This window comes from Monodelphis domestica, chromosome 2, assembly GCF_027887165.1.
Source record: "Monodelphis domestica isolate mMonDom1 chromosome 2, mMonDom1.pri, whole genome shotgun sequence".
NCBI classification, from domain to species: Eukaryota; Metazoa; Chordata; class Mammalia; order Didelphimorphia; family Didelphidae; genus Monodelphis; species Monodelphis domestica.
Window position 1 is genome coordinate 499662347 of NC_077228.1, and position 22602 is coordinate 499684948.

General features: G+C 40.7%; 1 protein-coding gene across 5 annotated transcripts in view; it reads right to left on the reverse strand.

The window, feature by feature from the left end:
- AP2B1 (adaptor related protein complex 2 subunit beta 1) overlaps positions 1–22602 on the reverse strand; it is a 145695-nt gene that overhangs the window by 28870 nt on the left and 94223 nt on the right. For all 5 annotated transcript variants that reach the window (XM_001367661.4, XM_007485512.3, XM_016429229.2 and 2 more), the window contains one exon: positions 19832–19961. In XM_001367661.4, the coding sequence (XP_001367698.1) occupies positions 19832–19961 (130 nt within the window). The remainder of the gene's footprint in view (positions 1–19831; positions 19962–22602) is intronic.

The window sequence follows — 22602 nt, forward strand, 5'->3', positions numbered from 1 at the left end:
TACAAATCTTGGCTGAACTTAATCCCCAAGACCCTTCTCCTGAAATCCCAGTTTCTCCTGTTCCTTCTCCTATCCAAAAACTAATTCCAGCCCCAAGGAAATCTCATCCTTTTAAAGAAACTCATCTTAGTTAAACTGACCCACAGGTACCAAATTCAATTAGAGGCCTGTTTCCTCTAAGAGAAGTAACTGAAATAGGACGAAATGGGGATGTGGCGACTTTAAGGCACAATATACCATTTACTCCCCAAGAAATAAATGAATTTATATGAAATATTCCCACATATGAACAAGATCCCTTTCTGGTAACAAAAAAAGATGACAGATATATTTTTTCAGTATAATCTATCATATAAAGACATTGAAAACTTGCTACAGGTTTTTTTAACTGAACGCAAGAAAAACAGAATAACTGCTCATGTCAATAAAACCCAGGGGCTCAATGCAGCACACTGGCCATCTCAGGATCCCAAATGAGACTATAACAACTCTGAGAATTATTTACAACTATACCGCTTTAGAGGGGCCATCTTAACAACAATGAGAGAGTGTGCAGACAGTACAGATAAGTGGACAGAATTTGAAAGAATTAAGCAAAATAAGGAAGAGACACCCTCCAGATTCATGGACAGAATAATTGAGTTTGAGGGTAGATACCTGGATTTTGACCTATCTAAATAAAATTGCATAAGACAAGTTAGAAGGCACTTTGTCAATAACTCTTACAAAGTGAATAAGGATTATTTTAGAACACATTGCCGGAGATAGACCTTGAAGAATTACAGAAAACAGCACTATATGTTTCAAAGGGAAACAAAGAAAAGGAGGAAGAAAATAATAATCTCATGGAGGAAATGAAGAAAGAATTGAGATATTTAAAAGATATGATTACTAAACTGAACAGTGGGCGTGATACTCAACCAATGGCACTTGTCCCTCTCCAGGAATCTAATTATCAATCCGTTACCTGCCAATTCTGTGAGAAGAAGGGCCACAGAATGGTAGAGTGTAGAACTTTACTTGGGGCACTCAGAAGGAATATGCAGTTTAATAACAACTACAGATGGGATAATTATAGAAATAACTATAATAATGATAATGGAAACCACAACATTAGGAATGATAACTATAGGAATAGATATTGGGAAAATGATAACTCAAACCAAATAACTACACAACATTATAACTTAAATGGTGCTCGTCCAAAAAATACTTGGGGGGTTAATGTCGCTCAGGGGGGTGCCCTTCAGGGGGGTGCCCAAGGAACTTCCCAAATACAATTAAGGTGTCCGGGGGAGGGAGGGCACAAGAATCAGAGGATACAAGCTTTGATTTTCCAGACCCTGATGTCCTACTACCCATTGTCCCTATCCATTGCCCCCTATACTAATGAACCCCATGTTACCTTAAAGGTGGGTAACACTTATTACGATTGTCTTTTATTAAGACACTGGAACCTTCCAGGTCTGTATTAAAGAGTACACTTGATTTAAATTGTTATTCCATTGGCTCAGAAAGTGTAATGGGAGTATCAGGAATACCCCAAAGAGTTAAAAAACTTTCCCCTAGAATGGTGTCTGTAGAACCCGTAGAGGTACAACATTCCTTCCTTTTGATGCCTGACTCCCTTTTAAATTTGCTGGGGAGGGACCTTCTATGCAAACTCAGAGCCACAATAACTTGCTCCCCAGATGGTTCCTTATTATTGGAAGTACTGGAGGAATCTTTAAATTTACTCCCTGTAATTCTCTCAGAGAGTCAGGAGAAAAAAGAGCATCCCACATTTGCAATACCTGAAGACATACCGGAGTCTCTTTGAGCCACATCTTCTTCCAATGTAGGCTTACTTAAGTCGGCTGTTCCTGTGCAGATAAAAACTAAATCTAGCCCACCTCCTTCCATTCCTCGGTATCCCCTCTCAAAAGAGGCAATTGAGGGTATTACCCCAGTCATAAACTCATTAATTGACCAGGAAATAATAATCCCCTGTAAATCTGAATGCAACACACCCATCCTGCCCGTTAAAAAAACAAAAAGAGGGCCCGATGGCAAGCACCTCTATAGATTCGTACAGGATCTGAGGGCTGTGAACAACCATGTTATAAAGAAACACTCCATAGTTTCCAAAATACATACGATTATTTCTTATATTCCTAGCACGGCTACATACTTTACAGTAGTAGACGTGCTCAGCCTTCTTTTCCATACTCATACATGAGAACTCCAGGCATATCTTTGCTTTCACCTGGAAGGATTCTTATATTCATGGAGTCATCTGCCACAAGGGTTCGTGGAAAGCCCAAGTTTATTTGCACAAATTTTGAGCCAAGACACAGATAATATAACATTTAAAAATAGCAAATTAATCAAATACGTAGATGATCTACTCTTGGCTTCAACAGATGCAGAAGCATGTCAGGAAGATAGTAAACCTCTTCTTTTGGAATTACACAAAAGAGGATATAAGATCTCGAAGGATAAAGTCAGTGGTGTGCCCCTAAAGTAGAATATTTGGGGTTCATCCTGACTGCAGGTGCCTGCTCTATTTCTTCCAAACGAATTGAAAATATTCAAAACTTAAGTGCTCCTACCACTAAGAAATAGTTGTGGGCAATTTTAGGAGCAACAGGGTTTTGTAGACAATGGATTCCTTGCTATGGGGAAATTACTAAACCCCTTATAGCACTAACAAGGGATTCGGTCCCTGAACCCCTCAAATTAGAGCCAGAACACTTGCCAGCTCTATCAGATCTAAAACAGGTTATCCTGTCCTTCCCCTGCTCTAGGCATCCCAGATTACAACAAGCCATTTACTTTGTATGTACATGGATGAAGAGGGGTAGCTTCAGGTGTTTTAACTCAGACTACGGGGCCTTCTCAGTGCCCAATTGCTTATTTTTCTGCCCAACTGGACCCAGTAGCCTCAGGAACACCACTATGTCTTAGAGGAGTAGCTGCTACAGACTTACTAGTGACAAAAACTGTTGATCTAGTATTGGGATGCCCATTAACAATTATGTGCCCACATGAGATAGAAGCATTGTTGCTAAGGCATAGAACACAGGCACTCAGATCAGCGAATTACAAGGTATGAAATAACCTTATTAAATAGTGAAAACATGACCTTGAAAAGCTGTACAACCCTTAACCCTGGTACCTTGCTTCCAGATTTACCAACTTCAGGAGAACCATTACACAATTGTGAAACACTAGCATCCATGGCAGAAAAGCCTCAAGATAACCTCTTGGACACTCCCTTAGACAATCCCTGTGCAGACAATTGCACTGTGACCACAGCAATAATGTGACATGGTACAGCTTAGAAGGACTCTGACATGTGCCCAAAGTAGCAGCCAATTATAGCATTGAATGACAGTGAAGAAACACCCCTTTCACACCTTGTCAGAGGGGAAAGGCTTGAACTGCAAAATGGGATTTGGGTTCTCAGACAAAACCAAAGTGCAGATAGGTTTTGCTGATTCTCCATATGTGTTCAAAAGGAGAACTGTCCTGTTAAGTGTTATATGACCCTCTGAACATCTTGAGGTCAGAAGTCAAATCTATGTGTCTGCACAATGGCAGAAATCTCCTTTCCCTCTCAATTAAGTAGCCTCCACATTCCATGGGAGGAGACACCCATGGTCAGAGGTGAAGCCTGGCACAGGTGCCTTTGACATAAAGTCTCCCTAGAGCAACTGTTAATCTCCACAAGGGCCTGAGGAGCAGACTGCTCACTAAATGGGAGGAGATCACTGACAGGAGCATTAACAGTGTGAGAGGTCTGAAACAGAAAAGTCTGACCCTTGAGCATCAGTTCTGAAGTATTCTTCCTATGACCTCAAGGGGCAAGGTTTATAAGAGGGTCTTAGTTTTCCCCAAAAGTGTTTTAACTGACACTTTAGCTAATGCCACTACAAACAAGGAGCTTGAACTTGACTGCTATAAAGCTACAGAGATAAAATTTCATCACTACATGAACATCACTACACTGCAGATTCTCCTAAGTTTTGAAACAAAAGAAAACAGAAATTATACATAGAAGTAGGACCACAGAGCAGATTTTGAGCAGGAAGAGCTCTCAGAGACCATGTAGTCCAATCCCAATATTGTACGGATGAGGTAACTAAGGCCCAGAAAAATTAAATCAGTCAATAAACATTTATTAGGAGCCTTCTATATTCCAAGCACTGTGGTAGGCACTGGGGATAGAAAGACAAAAGGAAGGCCCTGCTCTGAAATGGATCACAATCTAATGACAGAAATGACCTGCAAACAACTAAGAGGACACAGGGTTGAATGTAAATAATCAGCAGAAAGGAAGGACTATAACTGAGGAATAATGAAGAAGGTTTCTTATAGAAGTTGAGATTTTAGCAGGGACTCTAGCAAAGTTAGGAGGGAGAGAGGATAAGGGAGAATCTGAGGCATGAAGAATAAGCAAAGAAAATGCCCAGTACTGGGAGATGGAGGATCTAATTTGAGAAATATCAAAAAGTGTCACCAAACTACAGTTTAAGTGGAAGTGAGCTAAGGTATAAGACAACTGGAAAGATGAAGAGGGGACTGGTCAGGAAGGGCACTGAATGCCAAATGATTCTAAGTTAATCCTAGAAGAGAGAAGGAGAGTAGGTGAGGTACTGTGGTCAGTCTTAAATAAGGAAAATCATTCTGACATCAGAATGGAGGGTGGTCTGTTGTGGGGAAGAGATTGAGGCAGACAGACAAAAATTAGGCTCAACTGCAATAGTTCAGGCTTGAGGTAATGCAGTACTATGCTAGTGTGGTGGCAGTTTCAGAAAAGGGGAATATCAAGAGATATTACAAAGGAAAAACCAACAATTCTTGCAACAGATTGGCCATGTGGGGTGTGAATCTTAAAACTGCTCAGAATCTACCTTAGAACATTTAATTAAGGCTATTCCCTTATTGTAACAAATGAAGGTACTTGATCAGGAATGTATTCAGGATTTTAACATTACTCTACCCATACTTAGGCATACTTTAGGGGAAGATAAAGTGTAAACTCCTTACTGAACAATGAAAAGTCCCCAACTCATACTTATAGTGAAGCTAAAACCTTAAGCTAGGTCTATTTTTAGATCTAATACAAAAGGGTACTAAGAACCTATAATGGTTAAATTAATCACTAAAAGGTCAAGCAACTTACAAAAGGCAAGCTTAACAAAAGAGGTGTGAAGTTTTAGTCTACCCAGAGAAGGTGAGAACTAAAGAGTGTGAGAACTAAGAATGGGCAGTCCTGGGAAAAAGCGTCTACTGTGATTGGTAGACGTGAAAATTTAGGGGAGGTGACATAAGAGAAAATTTCTTTAAAAGGAAGGAACTTATTGAATTTGAGTTAGTTGGAGTTCGGGCTGGTTGGAGTTCGGACTAGTTGGAGGAGCTGGGTCTCTGAACTCAGTTCAGGAGTTGAAGATTTCAGTTAAGGACTGGGGTTTTGCTTGGAACAAATCTTGTGGTGAGTGGATAAAAGACTGACTAGTCTCTCTTAAAGCTCAGGCCTAGGCCATTTGGCCTAGACCCTTCCTACTATTTCCTTTTACTCTGTCTCTCTCCCTTCCCTTAATTCCTTCATTTTATTAATTAAAATCTCCATAAAAACCCAGCTGACTTGGGTATTTTCATATTTGGGAATTTTCCCATGGCGACCACTTATTATTATTATTATTTTTTAAACCCTTACCTTCCGTCTTGGAGTCAATACCATGTATTGGCTCCAAGGCAGAAGAGTGGTAAGGGTAGGCAATGGGAGTCAAGTGACTTGCCCAGGGTCACACAGCTGGGAAGTGTCTGAGGCCAGATTTGAACCTAGGACCTCCCATCTCTAGGCCTGGCTCTCAATCCACTGAGCTACACAGCTGCCCCCTCGACCACTTATTTTTAATATAAAATCAAGACACTAAAAATTATCTTTACAGTTTGGCAATTCACAGTCTTGAAAACCACATTTTCACAGTTACAGGGGATGAGAGAGGAGAATGCTTAAGTTAAAAACCAGGATGCTGCTGCAAGGATGGTGGATACTCTCAATAGTAAAAGATATATTTGGAAGGGGAAAGAGAAATGCTGGCTTCACTTCTGGCCAAGTTGAGTTTAAGATTTCTGTAGGATATTCAGTTTGAGATGTTCAACAGACAGCGGGAGATGGCAGACTGGAGGTCCACAAAAGGGTTAGGGCCAGAGAAGCAGCTGTGTCAAAGGCTGCACAGAGGGTAGGGTGAGGACTAAGAAAAGGCATCTCACATGGGGCCATCAAGAGATCATTAGTAACTTAGGAGAGAGCAATTTTAGTTGAATGATGACACCAAAAGAGTTACCTAAGAAGAGTGGGAGAAAAGCAAACAGAAGCACCGGTTGTAACAGGAATTTGGTCACAAAAGGCAGCAGAATTAGAGACGTAGCTAGCAAGGATGGACAGCTAGTAAAGAGTTGAATAGAGACCAGATCCTAATTGTGAATCCAACAGTCTTTGGACTGCATTGCATGTTCTTTGTTTTGATTGTTGTTGTTGGTTTTTTTTTGGGGGGGGTAGATCCTGCTGACTAATTTTCACTAGATTTACAATTTGCTCTGAATTCTTTTATGCGTCTTAGCACATGGGATAATATTTATTTTCATGGTGGATTCACACATATGGACAGAATAATAATGATGCTTTTCCAAAATGTGCATTAGTTTCCAAAAGTAATGTTCAAAAACCATAGCAGGAATTTAAACACACATTTTGAGAACAAGGCATATTTCTTGCTTCTAATGCCATTATGAAATTACACATGAAGTCACAAGGTCAAGAAAGAATATGGCAATAGTTTTTTCAGATCAGAGTTATATTCATATAAACAAAAGCCAACCTAGAATATCTTTGGGTTTTATAGGAGACTGTCAAAAATGACCCAGGTACACCAAAATATTCATAGTTTTTTTTTCAAGGTAACAAAAAATTGGAAATAAAGTGAATACCTATCAATTGGAGAATGGCTAGATCTAAGATAACATTAATGGACCCTAAGAAAAGATGAAAACAGGACATTCAGAGAAACATGGAAAAACTGGTATGAATTGATGCAAAGTAGAAGAAACCCAACACACACAAAATCTTTTATTCATAATGTAAATGCAAGAAACACTCAAAGGAAGCTAGGTGCTGAATAACTATCATTAACCACCTTGGTCTGGGAGAACTTAAAGGAAGCCATCTATCCTCCTCCTCATCTCTGACTGCAGCTATGGAATATTTCACGTGCACAGGTTATTCAGCTGCATAGATGAAACACAATTTTCTGAACAGATTAAACACTGTGAAACACAAGTTATCTGGACAAAAAAAAAATGCTGCATTGCTGGGATGGCTGGAATATGCCCTTCCAGCAGAGAGGCTAACTCTTACCAAACAGCCATCTCTCCTGTGTAGCAACAAAAACTTTAAACTTTTAAGACACCAATTGTTAATTGTCAGGAATACTTGGTGTTCTCCTGACTTTAAGCACTGCCTGGAATTACAACTGGATTCTATGTCTACACTGGAGTGTACAATTGGATCCTAGAAGTAGACCCTCCCACCAAAAGAATGGACATCTGTTTAGAAGACTTGCATGCTGATACAGACAGCTATAGGAGACCATCCCTAACTGTAGGATCAGTCAGACCAAGCAGGACTTTAAAGTTGCTGAACATTCCAGGACTATAATATAAACTCAACTGGTCTAGTGAAGCAAACCAATTTGGCATCTGCTGCTGAAAAAGTCCTCCATTGGGAAGCATTTAATCATTCTTCTGGCATAAGAGTCTCAGCTGTAAGCCTTCTAAGTGAGAATGGACATATGCAAGACATGAAATATCAGAGACTGTGACCATCTGCGACTCTGACACTCTCACAGGCTAAGATGGTAACGTAGGAGTTACAGGGGACAGAAATTCTAATTAAGGCCCTGTGTTCAAAGGCTTCTTTATTAAACTGGCATGGCATTCTTCCCATACTGACATGGACTAAAGACAAGAATTTTTGGGATGGGAAGACAATGCCCTCTGTAATAACGTCAGAGAAACCTATTCTTTCTTGAAAAGAGAAAACTGGGGGCAGCTGGGTAGCTCAGTAGATTGAAAGCCACACCTAGACAGGTTCAACTCTGGCCTCAGTTATTTCCCAGCTGTGTGACCCTGGGCATGTCACTTAACCCCCACTAAGGCAGAAGGTAAGGGTTTAAAAAAAAAGAAGAGAAAACTGAATAAAACATGCTATACACTTTAGCTATAAGAAATACTCAAAGAAATATCAAGAGTTAAAGAAGGCTATATAGAGATAGATAGATAGATAGATAGATAGATAGATAGATAGATAGATAGATAGATAGATAGATAGATAGATAGATGTGTGACTTTGGGTAAGTCACATAACCCCCCACTGCCTAACCTGTACCACTCTTCTGTCTTAGAAAAGATACTTAGTATCAAATCTTAATTGGGGGTAGCTCAGTGGATTGAGAGCCAGGCCTAGAGATGGGAGGTCCTAGGTTCAAATCTGGCCTCAGACACTGCTCAGCTGTTTGACCCTGGGCAAGTCACTTAACCCCCACTGCCTAGCCATTACCACTCTTCTTGTGACTCCAATACAGAAGGTAAGGATTATTTAAAAAAAATTTTTTTTAATTGGAAGGAAAAAGTTTTTTAAAAAAGGCAGTAGAATAATTTCTTCCCTCTAACTCTTACCTTTAACTTCATATCATATTCATTTCTGAATACTTTCCTCTCCCTCTCCTCTAGTCAGAAAGTCTTTTCTTGAAACAAAGACTTTAAAAGACAAGAAAAAAACCAAACACTACATTGGCTTTGACAATACACACAGCATTTCAGTCTTGGTCTCTGCAATGAAGGGAAGAAGGTACATTTTACTAACTCTTTTCCAAGATCAGGCTTGGTTATTATAATTACATGGTATTCAGTTTCATTTTAAGAGTCTTTGTATTTGGCCTCTAACTCACTTTTAAGACCTTAAATGTTAATTGTATAGGAGGTCAACTCCCCAGTGGTTACTAAATACTGGTGGGGGTGGGGAGCAAAAAGCAATTAAGAAATCCTGAACAGTCTGCTTTGCCCTCAGGCCTATCACTAAGGCCACCAGTGCAGGATTGACAAGGCAGTGCTCATGGACACAGAACACCCAGCCCCTGAAATCTGCACTGAGACAACTCAGCCTAGAAGCTGGCACATACAGCACGTGCAGACCGAGGGCTCCAAACCACATTGTCCTTCAGAATCATCCTTCTGTAGTAAGAAAGCAGAAGCACTTGCAGGTGTCAAGGCCAACAAAGTACATGGAGGAAAGGTTTCTTAGTAACCAATGCTGATGGAATTAAAACAAGGCCAACTGAGTCAGAGAAAACTCATTTAGCAACAGACATTTTAAAGGTTCTTGGACCATTTAAATAGTCAATTTTCTATTGGGACCATATAATAAAAAAGATTTTTAAAAAACTGATAAGGGGGCCTATGTTGAAGGTGGGAATGGGAAGAAGTGAACCTTGTATTTGTTTTTTTTAAACCCTTACCTTCTGTCTTGGAGTCAATACTGTGTATTGGCTCCAAGGCAGAAGAGTCCTAAGGGCTAGGCAATGGGGGTCAAGTGACTTGCCCAGGGTCACACAGCTGGGAAGTGTCTGAGGCCAGATTTGAACCTAGGACCTCCCATCTCTAGTCTTGGCTCTCTATCCACTGAGCAACCCAGCTGCCCCCATTTGTTTTTTAATATATTTTATTTTTCTCCAATTACATGTAAAAACAATTTTTAACACTCATTTTTAAAAACTTGTTTGAGTTCTTAATTATCTCCCTTTCCCTTCCCTGAGACAGTACACAATCTGATATAGCTTTTACATGTGCAACCATGTAGAACATTTTCCCTTATTAGTCATTTTGAAGAAGAGATTACAAATGGAAGAAGAAAAAGTGAAATACAGTACTTGCAGCACTGGGTTTTGTAGAACATTTACTCTTCCCTCCACGTCACCCTCCTCACAGCTGCCACCATGAGCTTCCTCAAGTGCAGATCTGACCAGGTCACTCTCTTAGTCCATTGCTCCTGTTCCTAAAGCTCTTCCAAACTGGCCCTCACTAGCTTTTCTGGCCTTCTTTCTGAAGACTAACCAGCTGGCACTCTTCATGACCACCGAGCTGACCCCCCCCCCCACTCCCCCACCCTACTAGTATCCCATTGCTCCATGTACCATACTTCTCTTATCACCTTTGGCCAGAGAATCCCTCACTTGCTTCAAGACTCATTCAAGGATGGCCTTCCATTCGAAGTCTTTCATGATCTCCCCCAGTGATAGGGTCCTCCCTCCTTCCCTCTATTGTAGTTATCTTTTTTATATAAGCATAAGTGTATCTGTACATTTTGTCTTTCTAGAAAGAATGAGCAGGCATTCCTTGAGAACAAGATTCTTTCCTTTCTTTTTCTGGTCTTTGTATCCTCAAGGCCTAACAGTACTGGCACACAGGAACTACTTAAAAATTGCTTGCTTAATGGCATTCATAAAACCTTTTGCAGTCACCTTCAATACAGTGGGCAAGGTCTCCTAAGAAATTAGTGATGATTCAGAATTACCGAATATAGTCATTTAAAAAATGATAACCCAAATAACATAATTTTTATATTTTGATAAAAAGATCTAAAATCTGATGTGAGTTATCTCACCTCCTCAAAGATACACGTATGAATGTTTCTTGCTTCAACTCATGTTGGCATTCTATAAGGAAGTTACCACCAAGTCTAGACTCTCCTCATAAATGTGAGGCAATATATAACTGAATATATAACTGAAAGTTCTGTCAAAGCTATCTCATTTCTATCACATATTTCAATCTTCTCCATTACACTGAACATGTTTCAATCCACTCCTTCCTCTGAAGCTGTGCATGCCACAAGCTTCTCCCCAAAGGCTAGCCATCCCTGCCAAGGGGCCATGTCAGGGAGAAGTCTGTCCTGAGCCCGTTCTCTCCTGATGAGCAAGTACATTTGCTGGAACACTATTTCTGGAAAGTTCATTATATGCCCTCTTCTCTGGGTACCTCCTTCCCACTTGCCCACACCTCTCCCCCCATTTCCAGTTTGGGGACCCTGGAAAAAATAATGATTAATCAATCAACAATGTTACTTTTCTTGCCCGGGGTATGCCATCTACTCCTGTATAGCTCCACTCCCCTTCCAGTATTTTTCCAGACCAAAGTGACCTTCCCTGGCCATTGTTTTCCCCAATGCAACATAAGCTCTTTGAGGGCAGAGACTCTTTGCTCGAGCACTCAGAATACATTTAATATATATACTTATTCATTCACTTATCAGGGTTGATGACAAGTCTAAAGAACTTTTGCTCTCATTTCTGCTGGGAGATGCTAATCAGTGGAGGGGGATGGTCAAAAACCCCTGTAAATGAGGTTTTGATGAACTGTTTTGTTTATACCCCCCTTGTTCTTTTTGAATTTTTCTTAGTAGGGATGGTTCTCTAGGGAGGGCAGACAAAAAGAGATAACACTGGAAATAAATGTAATAGAAAACAAAAGGCAATAAATCATTTGCTTTTTTTTTTTTAAACAAAGGTCTGCTCCTACATAAGGCACTTTTCCTGTAACTCACCCCTTTGGATTTTAACAGAACTTGTCCTGTTCTGGTTGACCCCAATTTCCCTTCTTGTCTCCAAGATAATGCATGATGCATGCCTGTTGACTACTCCTCAATTCCAATTTGGAGAAAGTATGTGGTTAAGTTTTCCAGAGGAGGGAACAGATGTGGATTGAATCCTGTGCTGAAAGACCTCATAATAAATTGCTCTCATCAGAGTAGCAGCCAATTCTGGGTGCAGAGTAATCATTGTGCTTTTTTCCCCAACCTGAGCCAAACTACAATCATGACTCACACTATCTTAACTCAAAACGATTACTCCCTCAGATAAGAGGCAGCCAACTACTGTGGCAACAAGGTCATTAGTGAAGGGGCAAACAGGGCCTATTAGTGGGTATGGAAATGAAGAGACTTCCCCCCCCCCCTCTAAATAATGCTGCTATGGTAGTTCTCATAAATACTTCCTGTGGGCATCTTCAGATAGCAACACCCCATCCTCTTTGATTGATCCATAAAGATGGTGGAGATAGAATGAGTGCTAAGTGCCGAGGCAGATCCAACAAGAAGCTGGTCCCTAATTTCACATTTCCATATTGTAATAGCTACTAGTCAGAGTCCTATCTCTAGGGTAAGTGAAAGTTAAACTCACTTGGCACCTCCAAGTTCACAAAAACTCCTGGCTTTCTGAAAGCACCTCAATAAGCCACACACATTGGCTAACTTTCTCTGACTGTCAAAGAATGTTACCATACTTTTCAAGGACAGGTGCCAATGAGGAAGGAGCCCTTGGAGAGCTGGATGCTTCTGATCATCCAAAGTGAAATCAGAAAAATTATTCTGCAGATGAAAGTGAGAACTGAATTTCAGAATGTAAAACTTTCTAATAATGACCATAGCAGTGAGGTCCAAGAAAGGTACTGTGTGTGCAAGATCATAATCATATTACTGCCTCAATCACAATACCTCAGCATCTCACTTTTCACATGTAGTATCTCATCCCAAACTCTCAACAACTCTGAAATAGGTGGAGCTGGAATTTTATTCACAGTTTATAGAGGAGGAAACAGAGGCCCTGAGACAATAAAGGAGTTGTTAAAAGCCACTCAATAAGTTGGTGGTAAAACCTGAGCCTACAGCTCAGGCCATCTGACTCAAAATCTGTGCTTTTAGTGACACAAGCCTGTGGCCTAAAGAATTGACAACCAAACAATTTTATCCATATGCTGAGTCATATGAACTGCTAAAGATGATATAATTATAACCCAGCCACAAACTTATACAAAACGTTGCTTAGAAATTTTAAATTGTTTGCAAATTGGAAATATATTTCCCCATTAGAACAATGCTAATTTAACCTATAAAGTATTTTTAGACTGCTAATGTAAATCTAAGCCACCATGTGCAAACATGTTGCTTTGTGGAAAACAGAATTTCAGCTTGAGAAGACAGAATTACAAATTCCTCCCCGTGAGTGGGATGAAGAATTTGCTATTACCAGCTCCCATGGAGGGCAATACAAGTGGGAAATTCTTTTCATTCAAAGCAACTATGTGCAGGGCCAGGTTAGGAAGAGGTGAGAGGATAAGGACCTGGATCCTTGGAGGCACTGAGATGGGGGTGGGGGTGGAATGGGGTAGTTAATGTTTAAGCAAACTCCTCAGGGACACTTCTTGGTCCTAGGCTGGCTCTCTGGCCATTCCCTGTTCACCGCTACCACTTACTACTCCCAAATAGTCTGTCATCTCCAGTCTACTCTGAAGACCAGGCCAGAAGGCTGAGCACCACCCAGCAAGTTTCTCAAGAACTAGGGCAGGTGGGGGGTGGGGGTGGGGGAGAAGGGGGGAAGCTGGGTAGTTCAGTGGATTGAGAGCCAGGCCTAGAGACAGGAGGTCCTAAGTTCAAATCTGGCCTCAGATACTTCCCAGCTGTGTGACCCTGGGCAAGTCACTTAACCCCCATTGCCTAGCCCTCACCACTCTTCTGCCTTGGAGCCAATACTGTGTATTGGCTACAAGACAGAAGGTATGGGTTAAAAAAAAAAAAGAACTAAGAACTAGGGCAGGTAGGGAGAGATCTCTTTCCCACTTCCTCTAAGCCCCTGAAGAAAAGAAAAGAGAAAAAAGGAATGGGGTAAAACTGAGAGACATGTACAGGTTTTTACCTGTGGATTCAAATGAATCCAGAACAATGCCAAATCAAAGATAATCTGAGAGAGGATGAGACAGAGTTGAGACCATGGGCAACAGCAACACGGAGGGATTGAAGAAGGGAGTCAGAAGAAGAGACAAGAGATGAGACAGTTAAGAGAGAAACACCTGGAGGGCATGGAGCCCCCCACACACACACAGGCCAAGGTGAGGCTGCTTGTGCCTTTCAGTTTCTGAATTTCTCACTGAGAACAGCTACCACCAGTGCCTCTACTTTCTTACACTACTTTTGTCTTAACTCTTAGCAGTCAGGTTCTGACCTTATCATTCACCTCCTCTATCACCAACCTCTTGGGCTCACAATGAACACCTGGATTCCTCACTCTGTCACTTCTCCTATTCAAGGCCTGTTGATGTTGCCTTTAAACATCTCTCCAATATGCCCCCTTCTCTCCTCAGACCCTGCCATCTTGTCCCACTCCAGTCCATCCTCCTATCACCTGTTGAAAAGAAGATTGCCTTCCCAAAGTGCAGGCCTGACCGTGTCACCCCCGATTCAATACACTCCAGTTCTCTGTATCACTTACAGAATAAAAAAATAAAATCCTCTTGAGCATTTCCTCCCTCCCTCTCCCCCACCCAACCCCTACATATACTATATACTCTGTGAATATGTGACCCTAACCTCCTTACCATTCCTCAATCGACAATTCCATTGCCTGACTCTGGGTAGTTTTACCATTCCACCTCCCCATGCCTAGAATTCTTTCCCTGCTGGTTTCCCTCAAGTCCCAGCTGAAATCCCACCCTCTCCTCCATAAGAAGTCTTTCCCAATTCTCTTCCTGCTAGCTAGCACCTTCCCTATTCAGACTATCTCAAGTTTTCTATAAACAGCCTGTCTGTATACAGCTATCTGCACGTTGTGTCTCCCATTAAAGTGCATGCTCCTTGATGGCAGAAATGGGGTGGGGAGAGGTGGAGTGTTAACTTATTTTGCCTTAATCTGAATTCCCAATGTGTACCTAAAAATGCTTCTTTGGGGGAGGGGGCCTTTACCTTCTATCCAAAGCAGAAGAATGGTAATGGTTAGGCAACTGGGGTTAAGTGACTTGCCCAGAGACACATAGCTAAGAAGTATCTAGGGCTAGATTTGAAACCAGGATCCCCTATATCTCTATATTTGTCACCCTATCCACTGAGCCACCTACTTGCCCCCCTGATAAATGCTTCTTGAATTGACTTGATATCTATCTAAGAAATACCAAAAACGAAACTCAAATTGTTCACATTTATGAGGGGAAAGGGAAGGTGTATTGAATTGGGCCAGGGGGACAGAAAGAGTAGTTCCATCCAAAGTGAGGAACCTGAGTTGGGTAGACTTAGGACAAATTGGAAACTAACTTTTCCAGGCTTTTCATTTTCTTTCAAAATCCTATATTAAACTAAAAACACAGCAAATTCACTCACTTAGTGTCCTCACACTAGGTGGAATGTGGCATGCTTTTCCTTGGGCAGCAAGATCTCCCAGGCTTTCCTACACCCTGTCCAGCACTCCCAGCCACATCTCAATGCTTCGGAAGAAGCAAGAATGAAAACCAAGAGCTTCTGTAATCCCCAGAGCATTGCGCCTTTCCATTTGGGGAAAAATTTCCTAGAGGGTTCCTTACCCATTTGTATTGTAAAATTAGAATTTTGAATCCCAGACTCCCTTTCCCAGCAGCCATTTTCCTTCTCATGTTATGTGCTACAAATGTAGGATATATTTTGATGTGACCCCACCCCCTCTCTCTTTTCCCCTGATCACAGTTTGTGGAGGGGGGGGGGGGGTGCCAGGAGGGGAATTTTTCTGTGTCTGAACTCAGGCTTTTAATTTTGTTATTTTTTCTACTTCAAACAATTATTAAGAAATCTTATAAAATAGAATAACTAGAGTTATTGGATATTAATTTTAATCTTACATTGTTGGCAACTCAAATGGGACAGAATCCTTAAATTTTTTTAAGAAAGCCTTTGAGTAAAGGATAGGGAGCAGAAAAATTTTGCTCCTGATGATAAGCTGCTTTTCACCCATGCTGTTTTGTCCCCCCCGCCCCCCACAGGCCACTCATCCTGGGGCTCCTGCAGTTCATGCTATCCCTCCCCTTGCTCCTGCCAAAGCCTCCCTATCCCTGCTCTTTGCCTAAAGGTGTAAGAGCTGTTTGGAAGCACCTTCTTTTTCCTGAGGGAAGGGTGAGATCCAAATCCCATTACACACCCACGTGGGTCTCAAGCCTGCCCTAGCCACTTTTCAGCAGGAGAACACAGTGTAGAGCAGCCAATCCATGCCATCCACCCCAACCCCAGCCTGGCTAAATCAGGGGGCCTTCCATGCTCCTGGCTGTGGGAGTGGGGACTGAGGTGTCACAGGGCCACTGGCTTTACCCCTGGGGGTAAGGAGGGAGAAGGAAGGGAACTCTTCTCCCAAACATTCCTCCTGAGGCTTTACTCCTAGCCAGTACATACTAGGGTACCGCCACCTACAGAGAGGAAATGGAATTGCAAGCATGGCCCCCTCTATAAAGGAGCAGCACATTACAATTTTGGGGTGTCTTTTCTTAATAATCTTTTCTGATAGCTTCAGTTATCTCGTTATCTAATGATGATAATACTCAGGAGGGGAAGGAACCTCAAAGAGTCTGGAAGTGAATTTTAAGCCTTTTCAAACCCCACTGCTTGACTGATGTTAACTGTTTCAGTTTGTTTCCCACCAAATAGTGAAGAAATTTCTATAAAGCAGCTATAAGAATTGGAGAAAAGATCTCTTGAATCCATTGCTCACATTCTGTCACGTTTATTATATTTGCTGATTGTTTAAGATTTAATTTTGTTTTTAAGTTTACATAGTAATTTAATCTAAAATATTCTGTTACACCATATCACTTTCTGCTACTGTGTTTTGGCTATTAGCTATGTATTCTGTTGCACTGTCTTTATTTGTACTGTCCTATATCTGGACTGGAGACAATACCATTATAAAAGTTCATAAATTAGTTGGACAAAACCTGTATTAGTAACCTTTGGGCAAACTGATGTACTTTTTGTAATTTTAAGAATTTTGGTACTTCTTTGAATGTGCATTACCTGCTGTAATACTGTTTATAAAAAAGCTGTTACTTGGTGAAAATCATGTGCACTCACACTGTGGATAACGGCCAAATTAAGAAGGAGATGGATTTCATTTTTGGGTGAAAGGGCTTTGTATTGTGCTTCTACTTGGGTGACAGTGTTTCATGGAATATGAACTATATATATATATATTTTTTTAAATTTTATTATTGTTTTTCCTTGTATGTGCAATAGAGTATTTCGAGTTTTCTTTTTTCTCTCATTTTTTGTACTTGAAGCACATGTTTCTAGTATTAGTGGTTTTTTTGATTTTGCACTAGCATAAGTTTAAAATGTCCATTAGCCCTAGTGTCAATGCATACCCAAAAGTTTTAGACTATGGAAACCTGCCATTGATTGTTAAATATTATGGGACTTTGATTAATGATTTTGCCTGATTCCAGGAGAAGGGATCACAAAAAAGCCCCTGCATAGTGCCAAGGAGCACAAAGTCAAGGAGATAAATCAATCCCAGTGGGATTGATAAGATTCTGTACCAAAACAGGAGACTTGAACTTATTTGGGGGCTCGAAGAAGCAGCTGTTTACAAAGTCAAACACAGGATTTCCTCATGCCAGATCCAGACTTCTACCAAGTACCATAGTTTGGCTGCCATTTTGGCTCCTCTATCCCTAAGAGCAAAGTTAAAATCAGACCAGGGACTGCTATTTCCCTTCTGCTTCAAAGTCTAGTCCCCTTGTGTGGCAATTTTCTGTAGTCCTGGCTGCTGACTGGATAAGTGCATAATTGCTACTACAGGCTTATGGGGCATAAATCACTTTAATCGGGTCCTGATTCAAGGACCTATTATGGGTTTATTCTTCCTTTCTTAGAATTGAAACTTTGTTATTTTATGTTTCATCCAGAAGTTACTTTTTTCTTTTATTTGGGTTTTGGGGGATATTTTTTATTTTCTTTTAACAACCGATTCATATACCTCATAACTCAGCCATGTATCCAGGGGTGACGTGTGTTGGTCAACATCCTCCTCAAGGGGGATTGTATTATTGTCATAAAAATTCTAGATTTATAACCATTGTAATTGTTTGAGAATAATTTTAGTATAAGAAACTTGCTACCTCCCCGAATCAAGAAAGTGAACTATTTGAGGAAGGTGCCATAAAGAAGCCTACAGAAACCACACACTGCACCTAAAGATCCAGAATGAACTTTGGGACATAGTGAATTGAACTGTGGGGAGTTGAACGAATTTATTTGAATGTATACTCTTATGCCAAAGGGGACTGCCCCCTAATTGGCTCTTTGTCAATGTATCTACCTAAGATTAGTTTTACTCTCTCTTTTATGTCCCTCTTATCCCCAAATTATTATAATTTCCCCTTAGAAAGTGCAATATTGTACGTACCTCTAGTTAAAGATCTTTAGAGATATAAGTTGGTTATGAGTACTGATTCATTGGGGAAACTAGGCATGTAAATCTGGGATATTTCTACATGCTCATTTCCCAATGAAAACACAGGGGGGTTGGTATAATTAGAATTTTGAACCCCAGGACTCCCTTTCCCAGCAGCCATTTTCCTTCTCACATTACTTGCTTACATACATAGGATATATTTTGATGTGACCCCACCCCTCTCTCTCTTTTCCTCTGATCTCAGTTTGTGGAGGTGGTGGGGAGTACCAGGCAGAATTTTTCTCATGTGTCTTTACTCAGACTCTTATTTTTGTTCTTGTATTTTTTCTACTTCAAGTGATTTTTATTCTCAGAAAACCTCTCCCCCAACCAGCCAGATCTTTTTGTAAAAACACTAAAATCTCACATAAGCTGCTCTTTAATTTGGCCTAAGGTACTTACTAGCTAGAGAAATTATTGACACAAGCACACAAGCTTTCTTTCAATTGACCTAGCAATCCTCCAGCTATCAAACCCCTAACAACATGTAGGCAATTTCTTGATTAACAACTGTGTGAATGTACACAGATTTGAAAATGAGAGGGGAAATGAGAAGGTTCATAATTGATGTTTCTGAGGAGCATGTTGAGCTCTCAGAGCAGTCAGCTGCCCCTACCAAGAACCACAAAACCCCCTAGGGAATCAATGCTGCCAGTCTCAGTGTCACTTCTTGTCCACTGCCAGCCCTAATGACCTGGATTATACAGTAGTGATTACCAGATTCAACATGTTTCAGTTCAACTCATTTAATTTTACTAAGTCCACAAGTCCAATACGTGACCATCATTTTTCTTGAGAAAACAAAAAGGGGAAAGTGGGGGAAACAGTGGCAGCCTCCCTTCCAAGTGCTACAGTCAACCAGGAGGCCAGATAGCACATGGCCAAGAACAACATAAGGTACAACATGACCACGGTGAAGGACAGCTCTCAACCAAGAGCCACAGGAACATCAGAGGAGGAAGAGAACACTGTCAGCTGGCCTGGTGATGACAGCTTCCTGAAAGGAGTATGTGACCCAAGTCATTAAAAAAAAAAAAGATTTCACCAGGGAGAGAAGAGGAGAAAGTACACAACCTGGCAAGAGATAGAGAACAAGACTGGGCAGTGGCAAGTTGCCCAACTTGCCTGGAATACAGACAGCATGAAGGGGAATGATATAAGCATCACCTCCCCCCTTTCCTTCCCCCCCCCCCAACTTCTACTCCCAAGAAAAAGCAATAATTCTCCTGTCCTATGCCTTAATTTCCTTCTACTAATGTCAGAATGAGAACCCAGGGCCCAAATAAAGCCTATTGTCTTTAGTGCCTACACATTTGAACAAAGAGGTCCACAACCTCACACAGAAATATTTCAAACACAATATCAGAATCCAGTCTAATATCAGCTATGGTGAGGAACTTCCACTTCCAGTGGTAGACACAGACAGACCCATGAGATGGAGAACAAAGTGGAAATTGTCCCCTTCTACTGCTTGAACAGGAAGGCTTCCTTACCTGAAGGTTATTGAGAGGTTCCATCTTCATAACTGGACCCAAAGTATTGAGGGGAAGAGACACATCAATGCTCTGGTTTGGCATCAATGGAGTATGGATGGCCAAAGGAGTGCTAGGGATGACACCAAAGCTAAGAGAAAAAAAAATGAAAGAGATTTGAAAGTGGCAAAGGTTTACCCAGCATCTCTGGGGATCTTGGATAAGGACAGGAATAAGAGGAGCCAAGAGTTCTACATTCCAATTAGCTGTGCCAATATGGGAAAAGTAACAACATGTGGTTCTGTTCCTCCATTGAGGGCTAGATGCCTCTCCTTATGAAGACTGCTTCTCTAAGCCTCTTTCCTTCCTGCTTCATTGTGGAGAGTCATCTGATAAGCTTCTTTTCAACAGTCTTTCCATCTCAAGTCGTTTTTTGCTCTACATTTATAATCCCATGACTTCCAGGTCATCCCTTGAGGGGGAAAAGAATTATCGTTTTCTTCAGAGCAAAGCAAGAGAATGATATTTTGTCATCACACTGCAGCCCTATCCAGAGGATATAATTATGCATTTGCAAAGTTCTTGTTTTCATTCCTACTCACTCTCTTTCCTGTGCACAGATTATCCAATGATTCAAGAAGAAACAGCCAAGCTAAGCAAAATGGGGTTAATCAGCTTGTGTATTCTAAATGACAAGGAGAAAACCAAGGCTAAATGTGGTCATTCAAGTCTGTAACAGGCAACACATACAAACCAGCTAGTTTTCTTGGGTGAAGATAGAGCAGTATGAAGAAACTAAGAAAAAAAAATCCCACAAGATCAAAAATTCAATCCCTTATACTCTAAAGAACAATCATGAATAAAAGGCATTTTTCAAAAGCAGATCAGAAATGGTGGCCTAATGGATAAAATGGACAAGTTAATTAATGTTTTCTGCTTTATCTAATTAAGATATCATGATCAGAGCAATTACATATAATGTTAAAGATTGAAGAGCACTTTAAAAATATTGTCTCATTTCATACTCACAATTCTGGAAGGGAAGTGCTATTAATATCCCCATTTTACAGAAATTTAGTTGAGTGATTTGCCTAGGATGAAACTGCTAGCAAACACCTAAGGCTGGATTTGAACTGAGATTTTCCTAGCCTCAGAGTCCAGTGCTCTGTGCACACGGTGCCACCTGGGCACTTACCTATTTTCATGTTTACATTAGTTTTAGAAAAAAAAGCAAGGTTGCTAATACTTCACTAAGAGGGGACAACTAAGTAACTTATGTACAAAGTTTATCCTTCAACTGACAAGTCTTTTTTTCCCCCCTGTCAAGGATACTTTTCTATTCCTGGCCAAACATGCTAAAATAGGTATTTTTAAATTAGGAATGGGAACTTTCCCTGATGACTCACTAGGCCAAAAGCTATATGTCCTGTGCTACTGACCCCAGAGCCAGCAAAAAAAAGAAGAAATCTGCCCTGAGCCATCAAGGCTGTGTCTATTTCTTTAGAACATGTCTTCAGCCTGCAACATACTTCTGTTCTGAAACAGACTGTACCTTCAGGAGAAATTTCCTGGACAGCTCACTGGGCAGGGGAGAAGAAATTACAAGCCAGCCAGGAACACTGATGGTTTCTAATGTGCCAATTCAAAAAATATTCCAGAAGGTGAAAACATTTGCAAATGGTTTAGAATGAATTGAAAAGATTAATGACACAAGTCCAAATTTCAGAAATGTAGCCTCTTGGCCAGCACAAAGATGATTCAAGAATCAATTTCTCCTATTTTATAAGCAGAACTGAATCTTTCACATTCATCAAAAAAAGATCACACCAGTGAAATGTAGAAGCTAGAACAGTTCCTCTCCCTTTATTTTTTTTTATTCTTTGTTACGAAGGATGGCTCATGTGTCGAGGCAAGGGAAAGGGTTATGTGTGGAAATTAAGGTGATTAAAAAAAACAAAGGATTAAAAAAAGGATATGTATATCTGTGTGTGTATATTATACATGTATATATATATATGTATATATATTTAAACCCTTACCTCCTGTCTTAGAATTAATGATAAGTATCAGTTTCAAGGAAGAAGAATGGAAAGGGCTAGGCAAAGGGGTATTAAGTGACTTGCCCAGGGTCACACAGCTAGGAAGTTATCTACATTCAGATTTGAAACCAGAACCTCCTGTCTCCAGGCCTGGATCTCTATCCACTGTGCCACCTAGTTGCTCCTAAAGGCTATTTTTTTAAGGGATCTCAAAGCCAGTTTTTCAAGCATCAGAACTCTGCAAAATGGGTCTTTTCCTTCTTTTTTCTGGATCTCTTGCTAGGGGAAAAAAAAAGGTAAAGCCAAAAGCAATCTACAGTATTTAACTCTCTTGGAATCCTTGGGACCTGTGTCCTCCATAACAAAATATGGGAAGATACGATAAAGTGTTCTCTATATAACGGGTTATTATTCCTGACACCAGTGAAAGCTCAATCTTTGCAGACTGCTCTAGGTCAGTCACCAAACACCTTTTAAGTGTGCTTTGTTGTGACTGTTTTGTGATACGAATGGGGTCAGTACTGAACTAACCAAAAAGCCCTGACTGAGCCAGACTTAGCTGTTATATTGGGACTTAGTATTTCAACAGAAAACACATTCTAAGGGGCAGCTGGGTGGCTCAGTGCATTGAGAGCCAGGCTCAGAGACGGGAGGTCCCTGGGCAAGTCACTTAACCCCCCCTTGCCTAGCCATTACCACTCTTCTGCCTTAGAACCAATACACAGTATTGATTCTAAGAAGGAAGGTAAGGGC